General features: G+C 40.6%; 1 protein-coding gene across 1 annotated transcript in view; it reads right to left on the bottom strand.

Moving 5' to 3' along the window:
• The window catches only part of LOC124776691 (pH-sensitive chloride channel 2-like), an 85262-nt gene that overhangs the window by 21642 nt on the left and 46528 nt on the right, over window positions 1-17092 (bottom strand). Inside the window, exon 7 of the mRNA XM_047251794.1 lies at window positions 4773-4938. Within this exon, the coding sequence (XP_047107750.1) occupies window positions 4773-4938 (166 nt within the window). The remainder of the gene's footprint in view (window positions 1-4772; window positions 4939-17092) is intronic.

The following is a 17092-nucleotide window of genomic DNA, read 5'->3' as shown; positions in this document are numbered from 1 at the left end:
GCTTCCATTATTAGCCGTAACGTCAGAATTTCCTCTCTCGTCCCTTTACTTTTCCTAAAGCCAAACTGATCATCACCTAGCGCATTCTCAATTTTCTTTTCCATTGTTCCGTATATTATTCTTGTAAGCAGCTTTGATGCATGAGCTGTTAAGCTGATTGTGCGATAATTCTCACACTTGTCAGCCCTTGCCGTCTTCGAAATTGTGTGGATGATGCTTTTCTGAAAGTCAGATGGTATATCGCCAGACTCATATATTCTACACACCAACGTGAATAGTTGTTTTGTTGCCACTTCCCCCAATCATTTTAGAAATTCTGATGGAATGTTATCCATCCCTTCTGCCTTATTTGACCGTAAGTCCTCCAAAGCTCTTTTAAATTCCGATTCTAATACTGGATCCCCTATCTCTTCTAAATCGACTCCTGTTTCTTCTTCTATCACATCAGACAAATCTTCACCCTCATAGAGGCTTTCAATGTATTCTTTCCACCTATCTACTCTCTCCTCTGCATTTAACAGTGGAATTCCCGTTGCACTCTTAATGTTACCACCGTTGCTTTTAATGTCACCAAAGGTTGTTTTGACTTTCCTGTATGCTGAGTCTGTCCTTCTGACAATCATATCTTTTTCGGTGTCTTCACATTTTTCCTGCAGCCATTTCGTCTTAGCTTCCCTGCACTTCCTATTTATTTCATTCCTCAGCGACTTGTATTCCTTAAGTGTCTCCAACAAGGTGGACTGAAACTTAATCCAAGAAAGTGTCTCTTTGGAGCAAAATAAATCAAAATACTTGGACAACTTGTGCCAAATGAAGGTGTGCAGCTAGATCCGGAAAAGGTGAGATCTATAATGGAATTTCCTATTCTTAAAAGTATTAGAGATGTGAGAAGCTTCCTCGTATTATGTTCTTATTACTGTAATTTTATCAAAGACTTTTGTATCAAAGCAAGGCCACTCCAAAAGTTGTTAAAAGCCAATGCTAAATTTATCTGGGGCGATGCTCAACAAGATTCTTTTGAAGTGCTGTGAAAAGCTTTGCCTACTAACCCTGTACTTTGCCTGTATGATGAGAGAGCACCTACAGAACTACACACAGATGTCAGTGGGTATGGGATCAGTGGTCTGGTGCAAATTTCAGGTGGAAAAGAGAAGGTTATAGCCTATGCTTCTAGGACATTTACACAAGTCAAAAGAAACTACTCAACTACAGAAAGAGAATGTCTTGCTGGGCTCCGGGCCATGTGCAAATTTCGACAGTATCTCTATAGAAGGCCATTCATGGTTGTTACAGACCATCATTACTTTGTTAGTTGACAGGTCTTAAGGATCCAATAGGATGGGTGGGCACTAAGTCTTCAAGAGTATGACATTACCATAGTGTACAAAAGTGGAAGAAAACACCAAGATGCCAATTGTCTCTCAAGAAACCCTGTGCAAGACCATCAAGACTTTGATGAAGATAGTAATAGTTACTGCACTCCAGGATTTCTCTGCTGAGCAGAAGAAGGACGCCAAGATATCTCAAATTATGCTTGCCTTAAATCAGTCAGAGGATGTGAAAGGACAGTTTCAGGTAGTTAATGGATTACTATGCTAGAAAAACTTTGATCCATTTGGAAAGAGGTGGCTACCAGTGATTCCTAAACACATGCGCTTAGATGTTTTATAAAAATTCCATGACACACCTGAGGCTGGACATTTAGGATTTATTAAGACATATGATAGGATCCGCAAGAGATTTTTCTGGCCAGGTTTATTTATGAGTGTCCTTCACTATGTGTCACACTGTTGAGAGTGCCAGAGGAGAAAGGCAGTTCCTCAGAAACCACCTGGCTCGCTCATACCAATTCCACCAGCCGAAACGCCTTTCCAGCTTGTTGGGATTGACCTCCTCAGATGATTTCCAATGTCTGATAGTGGCAATAGATGGATTATTGTTTGTACTGATTATCTGATATGCTATGCCATTTCAAAAGCCGTGAAAACAGCTGAAGCATTTGAGGTAGCCAAATTCATCATGGAAGACATTGTATTAAAACACAGTGCCCAAAGGTCATTAATTATGGATTGAGGGAAAGTTTTTCAGTCAAATCTTGTGACAGAGATAAACCATCAGTGCAACACTACTCATCACATGATGACTGACTACCATCTGCAAACTAATGGGCTTACTGAACACCTTAATAAGACCTTGGCCGACATGCTATCAATGTTCATCAATGTTGAGCAGAGCAACTGTGATGAGATGCTACCTTTTGTGATGTTTGCTTACAACACCACAGGATTTACGCCATTTTTCCTGGTGCGTGGGCATGAGGCAACTACAGTGTTGGAGACTGTGTTTCCATTACATCCTGATGATGTGGACAACAGCTACATTGGCCAGCTGTTAGCCAGATCTGAGGAAGCTTGGCAGTTAGCTCAACTCTGCATGCTGCAGGCTCAAGAAAACGATCGCCGAAAGTATGATGCTAGCCACCACCCTGTTGTCTACCAGCCAGATGACTTCATCTGGATCTTCACTCCTGTTCAGAAAGTTAATCTCTCTGAAAAGCTCTTCAGGCACTACTTTGGACCTTATAAGGTTGTAAGACAGTTGTCTCATGTTACTTATGAAGTTGAAGATTTCGACCCCGACACAAGACAATGGAAATCAGAGATATGGTCCACATCCTTCAAATGAAGCCCTATAAGGATCCTGCAACCCAGAGTAGAAGGGTAAATTTGAAGCTCCAGTGACAGGCAACAAGTGGAAAGCTGACAAAGAGCATAGTGACAAAGGAAGTTCTAAGAAGATCACCTCCAGGGTGAACATCAGTCATCGGGAGTCAGAATATGCAGGGCCGATGACTCATTTCCGGACTAGGAGGATGTAACACTGAGATGCTGTTCTCTTAAGGAGGGAGCAATGTTGCAGAAGAAGCTGAGTAGCACAGTCACTGTGGTGTAGTGGTTATGATAATACACTGTTGCATGGAGGGTCGTGAGTTCAAAACTCATTTGAACTGTAAAACTTTAATTTCTATATTCAATTCAAGTACATCTAGAAGTATCCACAAATGTCAACAATCATTGTACTGGAATGTTCTGTAGCTGTATACATACCGTATGTGTTCTGGCTGGAGGCAGTTCACTCCGCGCTTTTGTATGTGCAAGAGCTGAATAAACTTTCGTTAAGTGAAGTTAGTGTTTGTCATTCATCTAACTACACCTCCTTCTACGTGACAATATTGTGTGAACAATTCTGTACCTGTTTGGGGAGAGGGGGGCCTGGTCTGACAGCCCACTGGACTATAATTGACACTGATAAAATCAATGTCACTGTTATCAGGGTTCAGGGTTGGTCGTGTGACTTCATACTCTCCCATTTCAACAACCTGCTATATTATTACATTTGATTGTGGGCAGGAGTACCGTTATGTTGGAAATTAAAAGGTCTAGTTCCACACTGTTCTATAGTATGGCCAACAGATAATTATCCAGTATTTACAATTAAAGGATGAAGATCTTAATTATCAAACCTCATCCTTACAACAGGTGAATCCCTCTCATCCTGGAGTATGAGTGACATTCCCTTCCTTTTTAACCTTCCCCAATATATAAAATTCCTCCCTGAGGAAGGAACTATTAGTTCCAAAAGCCAGGATAGTTGCATATTTTTTCTCCCAAAGGGAAGTAATGGCAAGCTCTTCTGTCCATAATTTTAAATGTTGTGACTGGAACACTGTACTACTTATGCTCAGCTGGGATTCAGCAAGTCTGTACATAAATAATGGGCTTCCAAATGTCTAATGAGATTAGCAATTCATCACAACACTCTTCTGGTAATGTGTATTGCACTAGGGATAGTGGATATGGAGTTTTCAGCTGTAGGATCATTTTTGGCTGCCAATGAATGGTATGCATAAGGGCTTTTAATTACAACTGACTATTAGACTTTACTTTAAAGGTGCTTATCTGTCAATATTTTTAATTTGCAGTCTCTTTATTCTCTGTTTGCTCATTTCATTCTTTTTCATAACAGTTTCATTACTCCATCTCACCTTAAAAATTATTGATGTGATGTCAAAAGGTGTGAATACTAATAACCATAACCCTTTGAGCCACATTTAGTTCTCAGTGTACAATCATTTCAGCTGCTCTAAAGTTTCAATATTATGATGAGTACACACTGTCATATGTAATACCAGAGCAGGTTTCAGCCATATACTGGATGATGCTACTTACCTTTCAGGATTTATCAAATCAGTAACCTAGTTACTGATACTTAATTTAAGGAGATCCACTTCAGTTGTTCTAATATTTATTCAAACCAGCTGCTCAGTAGGAACACCAACGGCAGTGGTTGACTTTCCTACCATGCGACTGCCCAGCAGCAAACAGTTTCTGTCAGTATGCAATGATTAAAACTCTTGCACTGACTGGCCTGGTTGCATGTCATGTATTATCAAATACAATAATTTCATACACTTGAAGATGGAATTTTCAATCTTGAGCCCAATCATGGTTTGAATAAATATTAGTACAACAGAAGTGTATCTCTTTAAATTAATCATCAAGTCTCTCATTTGTGGATGACATACATACCAAACCTTATACAAGCTAGTTGCTGTTAAGACTGCACAAACATATCTCTGTCACCTGCCCAACTCCACTAGAAAATTCCCTTCATCTCCACACCTTTATTTTATTTGCATTATGATCAGTATTCAAAACACATTTAGTATTTACTTACCACTTTTTAATAGGTAAATAGTAAGATGATCATACCTTCTTCTCCATATGGTGTTGACAAATGCAAACTCAACCAGTGACCCAAAAATGAATGCTGTGCACCCAAGAAACCAGATTTCACTGGCCTTTATGTAAGACACTTTGGGCAGCTGACTGCTGGTTTTTGATGACAGTGTAATGAATGTTAGCATAGTGCTTGTACCTGTTGAAAGATATTTCAGAACTAGAAGATGTGTATAACTGTAATAAATAATATTATAAACTACTCAAAAAAAGGAAAATACTGGGTCTGATGTGTTATTGACATTAAAGTACTAACTCCTTTTACATTCAGACAATACTTCAAAATTTTGAGTGGAATACAAACAATGGAATATGCAAAGATAGTGATACAGTCAAGGTTTTGTACAACAGACAGACACACAAATAAGAAAAGGCACATGACAGCTCAGCTTATGAGCTTGCATCATCATAGTGTTGTGGCACAACTGAACAAAGAAGTTATGTTCAGTAGAAGGAATAAGAACAACAAGCAAGGGAGGAGGGAAAGGAAAAGGAGAAAAGGCAAGAATGGGACAATAACCCAGAGAGGGAGAGAGTGTAAGGGAAGGGGATGAAAAATGGCATTAGAGATTAGATTAGATTAATACTAGTTCCATGGATCATGAATATGATATTTTGTAATGATGTGGAACGAGTCAAATTTTCCAATACATGACATAATTAAGTTAATTTAACAACATACTTAAGTTAATATAACAACTTTTTATTTTTTTGTTTTTTTTTATTTTTTTAAATTTTTTTTAAATAATTTTTTTCCCCCTTAATTTATATATAAAAATTCCTCTATGGAGTAGAGGGAGTTGTCATTCAGAAATTCTTTTAATTTCTTCTTAAATACTTGTTGGTTATCTGCCAGACTTTTGATACTATTTGGTAAGTGACCAAAGACTTTAGTGGCAGCATAATTCACCCCTTTCTGTGCCAAAGCTAGATTTAATCTTGAATAGTGAAGATCATCCTTTCTCCTAGTATTGTAGTTATGCACACTGCTATTACTTTTGAATTGGGTTTGGTTGTTAATAACAAATTTCATAAGGGAGTATATATACTGAGAAGCTACTGTGAATATCCCTAGATCCTTAAATAAATGTCTGCAGGATGATCTTGGATGGACTCTAGCTATTATTCTGATTACACGATTTTGTGCAATAAATACTTTATTCCTCAGTGATGAATTACCCCAAAATATGATACCATATGAAAGCAATGAGTGAAAATAGGCGTAGTAAGCTAATTTACTAAGATGTTTATCACCAAAATTTGCAATGACCCTTATTGCATAAGTAGCTGAACTCAAACGTTTCAGCAGATCATCAATGGGTTTCTTCCAATTTAATCTCTCATCAATGGACACACCTAAAAATTTGGAATATTCTACCTTAGCTATATGCTTCTGATTAAGGTCTATATTTATTAATGGCGTCATACCATTCACCGTACGGAACTGTATGTACTGTGTCTTATCAAAATTCAGTGAGAGTCCGTTTACAAGGAACCACTTAGTAATTTTCTGAAAGACAGTATTGACAATTTCATCAGTTAATTCTTGTTTGTCAGGTGTGATTACTATACTTGTATCATCAGCATAGAGAACTAACTTTGCCTCTTCATGAATATAGACTGGCAAGTCATTAATATATATTAAGAACAACAAAGGACCAAAGACTGACCCTTGTGGAACCCCATTCTTGATAGTTCCCCAGTTTGAGGAATGTGCTGATCTTTGTATATTATGAGAACTGCCTATTTCAACTTTCTGCACTCGTCCAGTTAGGTACGAATTGAACCATTTGTGCACTGTCCCACTCATGCCACAATATTTGAGTTTGTCTAGCAGAATTTCATGATTTACACAATCAAAAAATCTCAATGCGTGGTGTTCGGTTATTCAGATCATTCAAAATTTGATTGGTGAAAGCATATATGGCATTTTCTGTTGAAAAACCTTTCTGGAAACCAAACTGACATTTTGTTAGTACTTCATTTTTACAGATATGTGAAGCTACTCTTGAATACATTACTTTCTCAAAAATTTTGGATAAAGCTGTTAGAAGGGAGATTGGACGGTAATTGTTGATATCAGATCTATCCCCCTTTTTATGCAAAGGTATAACAAGAGCACAGGAAGACAGTATTACCATCAAATTGAATGAAAACTTTACGAACAAAAAGTCAGAAGTTGAAAATATTTTTAATAATCATTTTCTAAATGTTGTGGATATAGTAGGATCCAGGTGTTCATTAGAAGATGCAAGGCTGTTAATGGAAGAGGCCACACCTATGCAATTTGATACAATTGAAACAATAGCATATTTCAGTCTATCAGGGAAAATGCCCTGTTCCAGAGAGCTATTACACAGGTGGCTGACAATCTTACTTATCTGTTGAGAACAAGCCTTTAGTATTTCGCTGGAAATACCATCAATTCCATGTGAGTTTTTGCTTTTAAGCAAGTTTATTATTTTCCTAATTTCAGAGGGAGAAGTGGGTGAGATTTCAATTGTATCAAATTGCATAGGTGTGGCCTCTTCCATTAACAGCCTTGCATCTTCTAATGAACACCTGGATCCTACTATATCCACAACATTTAGAAAATGATTATTAAAAATATTTTCAACTTCTGACTTTTTGTTCGTAAAGTTTTCATTCAATTTGATGGTAATACTGTCTTCCTGTGCTCTTGGTTGACCTGTTTCTCTTTTAATAATATTCCAAATTGTTTTAATTTTATTATCAGAGTTGCTGATTTCAGACATGATACACATACTTCTGGATTTTTTAATAACTTTTCTTAATATAACACAGTAGTTTTTATAATGTTTGATAGTTTCTGGGTCACTACTCTTTCTTGCTGTCAGATACATTTCCCTTTTCCAGTTACAAAATATTTTTATACCCTTAGTAAGCCATGGTTTGTTACAAGGTTTCTTACAAGTATATTTAACTATTTTCTTGGGGGAAGCAGTTTTCAAATGCATTTACAAAAATGTCATGAAATAAATTATATTTTAAATTGGCATCAGGTTCACGGTACACCTCATCCCAGTCTAACTGCTGTAGGCTTTCCCTGAAATTTGCAGTTGTTAAATCGTTGACTGAACGTACTACTTTGGAGGACTGTTTAGTATTGCTGAATGGAGCTATGTCATATATTGGAACTAGCTGTGCACCTTATCAGAAAGACCATTCTCAACAGGCTGAGCATTTATCTGGTTAAACTTATCTTGGTCTATAAAGAAGTTATCTATCAGTGAGCTGCTATCCTTTACCACCCAAGTAGGAAAATCAATAACGGGTGTCAAATTGAAAGAACCGAGTAATACTTCAAGGTCATTTTTCCCATTACCCTCTTTCAGAGAATCTACATTGAAGTCCCCACAAATAATAATTTGCTTTCCCCTGTCTGACAGACAGGGAGTCCAAATTTTTCAGAAATAGATGAAAATTTCCTGATGGGGACCTATATACAGTTACAGTTATAAATGTGCCTTTATTTAATTTAAGCTCACAGGCACATGGTTCTATATGTTTCTCTACACAAAACTTTTTTGTTTCTATACTTTTTGCACAGTGATAACTTTTGACATATATGGCAACTCCTCCTTTCTCCATATTTTCTCTCATTACATGTGCAGAGAGCTTATATCCACTTACATTTACCTTATCCATATTAGTAACAATGTGATGCTCAGACAGGCATAGTATATCTATTTCATCCTCAGCTTCTAAATCTTCTAAACAAACCAGAAGCTCATCTATTTTATTCTTTAAACTCCCAATATTTTGATGAAATATACTTACATTATTTTTAATTATACTTTTATGAGAACTTTTCCTTATTCTAACATTTGCAGTACTCTCTTGTCTGAGTTTCTCATTGTGCTCAGGCCTAGTTCCTATACCAGTGGTCACATGGTGTTCAGAGAGGCAGATTATGTCAACTGGGTTGGGTGACTTTAATTCATCAATGCAATTACCTAGGACTGAGATACAAGTTGGTGGAGATAAAATTTCTGGTGATTGGTGAAAATTTATAACTGACAGCCCTGATTGGTGATCCAATGTGCTAGAATTGTGCTGTTTAATTTCTTTCCTAAACTGAAGATTTGTTTCAATCCTGACCTCTCGTAGAACTTGACATCTTTCTGTCTTACCTACCCAAAAAAAGGTGCTGCTCCAACACCTGTAACCACTGGTATTTTACCATTCATGGCAGTGCCTTCCCCCCTTAAATTTCCTGCTATTACCCCAGCCAGTTTCCCCTTCCCTTTCCTGTTGAGATGTAGGCCGTGCCTGGTATAGTCCCACCTACTGAGAGAATCAACAGGAACCACACCAATATGAGCCCCCGCACCCGACCCAAGCAGCCGTTCCAACTCCAAATTAACTCTCCCAACAGAAGAGTTGAAATGAGGCCAGTCATGGCGTCTCAGGACAGATACAAATTCAACATTGGTGTGTCTCGATGCCGACGCAATCTTTACCAGGTCACACTCTATACTGTACCCAGTATCTCTGTCGATGCTGTTCCCTGGCCCTCCCACAATAACCACGGTGTCTTCCCTGGTAAATCCTTTACAGAATGAACCTAAATCCTCTGTCATCTGATTCAGACTAGCACTTGGTTTGAAAAAATTTGTGACCTGGTATTCTGGTCCTAATTCCTCCTGCAGAAGTTGGCCTACACCTCTGGCATGAGGACTGCCTAACAACAAAACTTTCTTCCTTTTCGATGACTTTCCTACATTCTTTTTCAATTTCCTATTGAAAGTTTGTTGTGTCCTGTCTACACCTACCTCTGCTTGAGGCTCATCAGTTTCTAACTGAAGCAACAAGTCAAACTTATTTTTGACATTCACCACAAAACTGTCAGACTTAGTTCTAGGCCTGTTCCTTCTGCTACCTGTTGCCACTTCCCACCTGTCTTTGCCCTTCTCCCTCCTTAACCTGTCCAGATCTTCCCTAGCCTGATCTAGCTCAGCCTGAAGGGCAGCAATTTTCCCCTCCTGTTCCACTATCTTCCTATCTCTGCTGCAAATCCTACATAACCACTGATGAGCCTGATCCACTTCCCTGACACCCACGCCACTGCAGTCCCTCCAGTTAAAAAAACTACTGCATCCATCACACCAAACCCCGGAACTAACAATTCTATGACAAGTCAGGCATTTCTCACTCATGGCGAAAATAATACTTTAGCTAGAATAAATCAATTAAATTACCGAAAATCAAAAAAAGACGTTACAAGAATTAAGCCTATTCACAAATGTATATAAGCAAGTTTCTGATTTAAAATTCTGCTGTTTTTCTGAGATCTGTATTAAAACAATGAAGGTATATGCTATTTATTATATATTTGACTCGATGGAATGAAAAAAAGGACAATTAAACGAGATACTTTGAGTTTGATTCTCCAAAAACGTTACGAGAATTAAGCCTATAAACAAATGTATATAAGCAAGTTTCTGAGATAAGGTTACGCTGTTTTTCAGAAATCTGTTTTAAAACAATGAAGTCATACGCTATTTACGGTAGTTTACTTATTTGTTACCGAGAAACTAGTTAAATTACCGTGAAACAAGAAACAAACACGTTTACAAAATTTAAGCCTAAGCGCGACTACGCGAAGTTACGATCTTTTCGTGTTTTCCGAAAAAATACGCAAAGAAAAGTCAAACGTTCAACGGCAAGACAAAACGATACACTAATGCACGTATTTAATTTGTTATCGGTGTTAAACTAAATTATATTCCTGTCTAAATCACTTAACTTTCTGGAAATAGTTTCTGGCGTCACTTACTCGGCGGCCGTCTTGGAAACTGAGAGCGGTCTTTGTAGCGTAATCAGACACAGGAGTGTGCTGCACAAAGTTGAATATGAAGTGAGAATTTGGCAAGAGGGGGACAAGATGGAAAAAGGAATGAGGAAGACCCCTCTTCCACCCCTTCAATCTTTGATTACAGTTTTATTGGTAGAAGCAAGAACAATTTTATCTCATAATGTGCAACCAACTAATGTAAGTGTTCTCCTTAGAGTGAGCTCTTTGGTGCCATAACACTATCCTATTTCCTTGATGTCCTTCCCTCTCCTAGATCTTTTCTCACCCTTCCCTTGACACCTCATCTCCGTTCATCACTTCCATATTCATCTCATCTGCTATGCCTGATAAAATGCCTTAATCCAATAGGGCAGCAGCATCACCCATGCCTTGCAGATTTTCTGTTGTATAATGTTCCAAAGGAGACCAACATGCCATTGATCAAATTGTCATAATGTTTTGGCTCAACAGTATGTCTCCAACAGATGTGATAACACTAATGCACTAGTTTTACTACTTTTCTTAATATTTTCTTTCCTCTTGTTTTGTCATTTGTTCTCTCTGAAGAAAAGGTTTGTTGCAAGAGGTTTTAATTTGCTCCCATTAGTGAAGCTTAGGTGAGTTGTAAAATGGTGCTCTTCTTCTGTCTTATGAATTACTAATCGTGTATTTATACAACAGGTTAAGTGATGAGATAGCATTGTAAAAACAAGTAACTTGAAATGAATAGGAGAAGAACTTATGAAACATGCAGATATGTATGTAAAATTGAAAACTGAAATTTCATAGATCACTAAGAAAGTGTGATTTTTGCATGTGTATGCATGTGAGGGAGGGGGGACTGAGGAACTCTTATTAGTTTAGTAATTTCAGTGCGTACCAGTAATTATTGTTACAAACACCTTTTTTCTGTTTTGTTCTCTTCGGTATTCTTTAATCTTCCTGCTAACTTCTCATATTTCATCAACAATTCCACTGTATAATAGAAAAGTATTGTCTGTGTATTATCTTTAATAAACTGTTTTTCCCATACATCCTTGTGTATGGTGCTTGATACCTCACACCCAAAAATCACCTAAATGATAAAGCTCAAATGAGAAAGAAACATTTTTTCTGTTCTTTTGTTCACTAACAAAATTCATGATGCATATATAGAAAACCAATGAATATAGATGGAATCATAAATGAGGAATCTTGTCATCCTAGGAGATATAATCGTGTGTTCATAAAATCCATGATACAAAGAGTTTTTATTTTACTACTGAAAGAGAGTAAGGTTAAAATGGAAGTTAGTACTGCTACAATCTCATTGAAAGAGACTGCAAACTGATACGAGAATGGTAATATGACAATATGTGAACAGATGAAGTACAAGGTATTCAAACAGTGATGCAAAAATTTACCACTTGATACACTGTGTTAACATTTAACAATCTTACTCCAAAGGTGCTGGAGATAACTTGAATATTTTAGAACAAATTGAAATTTTTTGCACATACTAAGAAAGCATCTTAGTTAAGATGACTTTATGCCTAATTTTGTTAGTTTTCAGTACATGAGATGTCCAGCCCCAGTAGCTGAGTGGTCATCGCGACAGAATATGTTATGTCCTAGCCAGTAATGCCACCCGAGCCCGCTGCCAAAAGGTTGGCAGCATTAATGTCCGGACGCCGTCCGCATAAGCAGCGCCAGCGAGACAGGAAATCGCCGCAAGTCTGCACGCGCCACCGCTGGCTTCTGGCTTCTTAAGCGCTGGAGTCGCGAGCGCTAGGACAGTTCTGTATTCGCCGCTCAGTTGTATACTCGCCACCGAATTGTGTATTTGCTAGTCAGTTGTGTGTTCATCGCAGCAGAGTTGTTGTTTGTCGTCAGCCGGCGCTGACCTAGCCGCTCCGACTCGAACTAGACAGATCTCTGTAGACACGGAGTTCACTATTGTGTTTCTGTATCTTCATCAATAAAGATAAGTACCGACTTTTATTTAATCAGAGTGTTTGGGTTTTCATCTTTCTGTTCACTGTCCCAGCGGACCGGTCGGCCCGCTATTAAAAGTGTGGCAGTGACTTCGTAAGCCGTTTCTACAGCGAATTGTTTGTCGCTACGAACGCCGCCACAAAACTGGCGACGAGAACTTCCGAACTCGTGTGCAGGGCTGGTTCAGCTTGTTTCTGGTTATACTAATTATAGCGATAAAATTTTGGGGGCTGGTATAATTTGTGTTCACTATGTCTGCCGACTTACAACAGTTGATCTTGTTACAGAGTCAGCAAATACAAAGTCTGGTGGAAGCAATCGCCAAACAAGCGGCTAATCCTCCAACACAAAAGGAACACGCACAGGCAGCACCACCTTTCCATGCTTTTGATGCATCACGAGAAGAATGGCGAGAATATTTCGCACAGTTGCAGGCGCACATGACAGTCTACAAAATCACAGGTACTGAGCGGCAGCTTTATTTAATTTCCACTGCAGGCGTGGAAGTCTATCGACTACTTTGTAAGTTGTTCCCGGAATCCCAGCCAGAAGCTTTAGACTATGATGTTGTTGTTAACAAGCTTGCTGAGTATTTCAAGTCGCGAGTTCATGTGGCAGCAGCCAGATTCAAGTTCTTCAGATTAAAGAAACTGCCACATCAATCTAATAAACAGTGGTTAACAGATTTACGGGGCCTCACCCGTCAGTGCCGATTTAATTGTGTGTGTGGAGCTTCCTACAGTGATGTCATGTTACGAGACGCTATTACTCAAAACATTGCAGATTCTCGTATTCGTGCTGCTATCTTAAAGTTGCCTGACCCGTCATTAGAGACTGTGATGAACATCATTGAAGCCCAAGATACTTTTGACTATGCTGAGTGTGAGTTAGATCAGCCATGTATTTCTCAAATTGCCTGGGCTAAGCAAGTTATGTCACGCCCGCGGCCCCACCGGCAGAGTCAGACTGTAAACACTAGCCGGCAGCGTCATGTTAAACACATTCGTCAGCCGCGTGTGCAAAATGATAGAGTTAAGTCTTGCCCTAAGTGTGTTCTTGCTCATCCTCGTGAACGTTGCCCGTTAAGAAACGCGGTTTGTCACTTTTGTCAAAGGAAAGGACACATCCAGACTGTTTGTTTGCGTAAACGCAAGAACAATTCTAGTGCTGCCCAGCCCATGGATATTCATGTTCTTCAAAGCCAGCCCGCCCAGAAGGTCGCGTTTAAAGACTCTTCCACGGTTTGTGTGGGTAATAAACTTGTTCGCAATAAGCCACCCACCCAGCCCTCTGCTAAGCGACCCAAGCGTAATTCAAACGCTGTGAAAAGTGATGTACAGACTGCAAGTGACACGGGAGTTGTTGTTCCACCCGCCCAACCCACGAGTTGTCGTAAGCAGCGAACACGCGCTAAACGCGCAGATTTTGTGTCTTCCGCCTCCACTGCACCGATCCAGAGACAGTGTAATAAACTATTTGTGAAGCTACGCATCCAGGATAAGACCTTCAATTTTCAATTAGACACTGGTGCGTCTGTGACTCTCATAAGTAGTGCTACGTATGCGGCCATCGGCCGCCCTAAACTTTCAGCGGCAAAACATTCTTTGGCTACTTATAGTGGAGAACAAATTCCTGTGTTAGGTGTATGTAGCGTGCCAGCCACATTCCGTGGCAATACAAAAACAGTTTCATTCACAGTGCTCCGCGCTACGGACAGTGTAAACATTTTCGGATTAGACTGTTTTGACTTGTTTGGCCTGTCTATCCAAGACAATGTGTTGCAAATTAATTCTGTTGTTGTTCCTCAAGACAGCATAACCGATTTGTGTAAACAATACAGTGACATATTTAAAGACGAACTAGGTTGTGCTGCGAACTTTGCCGCTCATATTACGTTAAAAGATAATGCTCAGCCTCGATTTGTTCGTGCTCGTCCAGTGCCTCACGCCCTCCGGGCACCTGTAGAAGATGAACTTCGTCGTTGGCAAAACAACGGTGTTATTCAACCCGTTTCAGCGAGCCAGTGGGCTTCTCCCTTAGTTATTATAAAGAAACCGTCTGGCAAGTTACGTTTGTGTGCTGATTTTAAGTCGACAGTTAATCCTCAGACTGTCATTGATTCTTTTCCTTTGCCTAGACCGGACGAGCTGATGGACAAGTTAGGGGAAGCTCGTTTCTTTTCCAAAATTGATCTCCGTGAAGCATATTTGCAATTGCCCCTCGACGAGCAATCACAACAGTATTTTGTCATAAACACGTCGTTGGGGTTGTTCCGTTTTCTGCGTTTGCCTTTTGGTTGTGCGTCAGCTCCAGCTGTTTTTCAGCGTTTTTTGTCACAACTTCTGGCTAATGTGCCATCGTGTTGCAACTATTTAGACGATATTGTTGTGTCCGGTCGGACGCCTGCTGAACATTTCCGTAATTTGGAGTGTTTGTTTAAAGTGTTGTCTCAGGCAGGCCTACGTTGCAACATCGATAAATGTTCATTTTTCCTTACGGAGCTGGAGTATCTGGGACATGTTATTAATGCTCAAGGCATTCATCCCTCCCAGTCACATTTAGCAGCTATTCGTGATTTGCCCGCCCCTCGCAATCTGCATGAATTGCAAGCAGTTCTTGGCAAATTGACATATTATATTAGGTTTATGCCTAATGCATCACAGATTGCTGCACCGTTGCATCGTCTCCGCCGTAAGAATGTTCCGTTTGTGTGGTCAGCTGATTGCCAATCAGCCTTTCAGCAGCTTAAAGAGGCTTTATTGAATGATCGTTGTCTGGTCCATTACGACCCTAACAAGCCTCTGGTGTTAGCTTGTGATGCCTCTTCTTTCGGCCTCGGTGCTGTGTTGTCTCACCGAGTCGGTAACACCGAACGTCCTATTGCGTTCGCATCTAAATTGCTAAACAAAGCTCAGTGTAATTATAGCCAATTGGACAAGGAAGCGTTGGCAATTGTGTTCGGTGTCACAAAATTCCATCACTACCTCTATGGTAGACCATTCTATTTAGTAACAGATCACAAGCCCCTGACGTCACTGTTTCATCCGTCTAAACCAGTTCCTCAGCGGACAGCTCAGAGACTACAACGTTGGGCTCTTTTGTTATCACAATACCGGTATGAGATACTGTATCGCCCTACAGCTCAGCATGCAAACGCTGACGCGCTTTCTAGATTGCCGATTGCTGCGGATGATGTCTTCGATTCCTCTGACGACTCTTGCCATCAGATTGACACCGATGAACATCAATCCCTCCGGGATTTTACGATTGATTATCGTCAGGTGGCACGTGAGACAGCTACGGATCCTCATCTGAGTTTACTATTACGTTTTGTTCAACGTGGTTGGCCGTCCAAGGCAAAGGACATATCGGATCCTGTGGTTCGTCGCTATTATCCGCAATGTCATCTGTTGTCTGTTTCGCACGGAGTTTTGCTGTTACGCACCGGGAATGACCAGCTTCATGTAGTGGTTCCCCAAGTGCTCCAATCCAAGGTCCTCGACTTGTTGCATCAAGGTCATTGGGGAGTGGTCCGCACCAAGCAGCTTGCCCGCCGTCATTGTACATGGATCGGCATTGATAAGCAGATTACGCAGATGTCTACAGATTGTTCGACGTGTGCCGAACACCAAGCTGCTCCGCCTCAACGCTATTTTGAGTGGGCACGCCCTGCCGGTCCCTGGCAGCGAGTACATATTGATTTCGCTGGTCCATATTGGAATTCTTGTTGGCTCATCGTGATAGATGCATTTAGCAATTTTCCGTTTGTTGTGCCCATGCAGTCTACAACGTCTGCACAAACTATACAGGCGTTGACTTCAATTTTTTGTATTGAGGGTCTTCCAGAAGTTTTAGTGTCTGACAATGGTCCACAATTTACCTCTGCTGAATTTGAAAGTTTTTGTTCTGCCAATGGCATTCGCCATGTTCTTACTCCGCCGTTCCACCCTCAATCGAATGGTGCAGCGGAACGTTTTGTGCGCACATTCAAGGATCATATGGACCGCCTTCGTGCTACGCACTCTCGTCAGCAGGCCCTCATCACGTTCCTGTCGTCGTACCGGACCACGCCACGCGACGGCCCTTCGCCTGCGGAGCTTCTCCACGGCCGTCGTCATCGCACCCTACTACAGTTGTTGCACCCCCCGGATCGACCCGCCGCTTCTGAGCATCGCACGCGTTTTCAGTGCAACGACGCCGTTTTTTTTAGAGTTTATCACGGTCGCCGTCGTTGGGAACGTGGTACCGTGATAAGTGTCCAGGGTCGCGGTTTTTATACTGTTCAAGGTGCTACTGGGGTGCACAGGAGGCATCAGAACGAGTTGCGCCGCACTGGCCGCCCGGATTCTGCCGCTCGTTCTTTGTCCACAGATTTGGTCCGCGGCGGGTTCCAGCCGCGCCTTCCGACTTCGCTGCCACCCCCAGGGCAGCAGCAGCAGCCGTCGCCGCTACCACGCCGACAGCCCGTCCCGTTGATGCCTCCCGCGCAGCTTCCTTCGGG

Source organism: Schistocerca piceifrons, chromosome 2, assembly GCF_021461385.2.
Source record: "Schistocerca piceifrons isolate TAMUIC-IGC-003096 chromosome 2, iqSchPice1.1, whole genome shotgun sequence".
NCBI lineage: Eukaryota > Metazoa > Arthropoda > Insecta > Orthoptera > Acrididae > Schistocerca > Schistocerca piceifrons.
The sequence above is the reverse complement of the archived record's forward strand: the minus strand, read 5'-3'. Positions and strand labels throughout refer to the sequence as shown.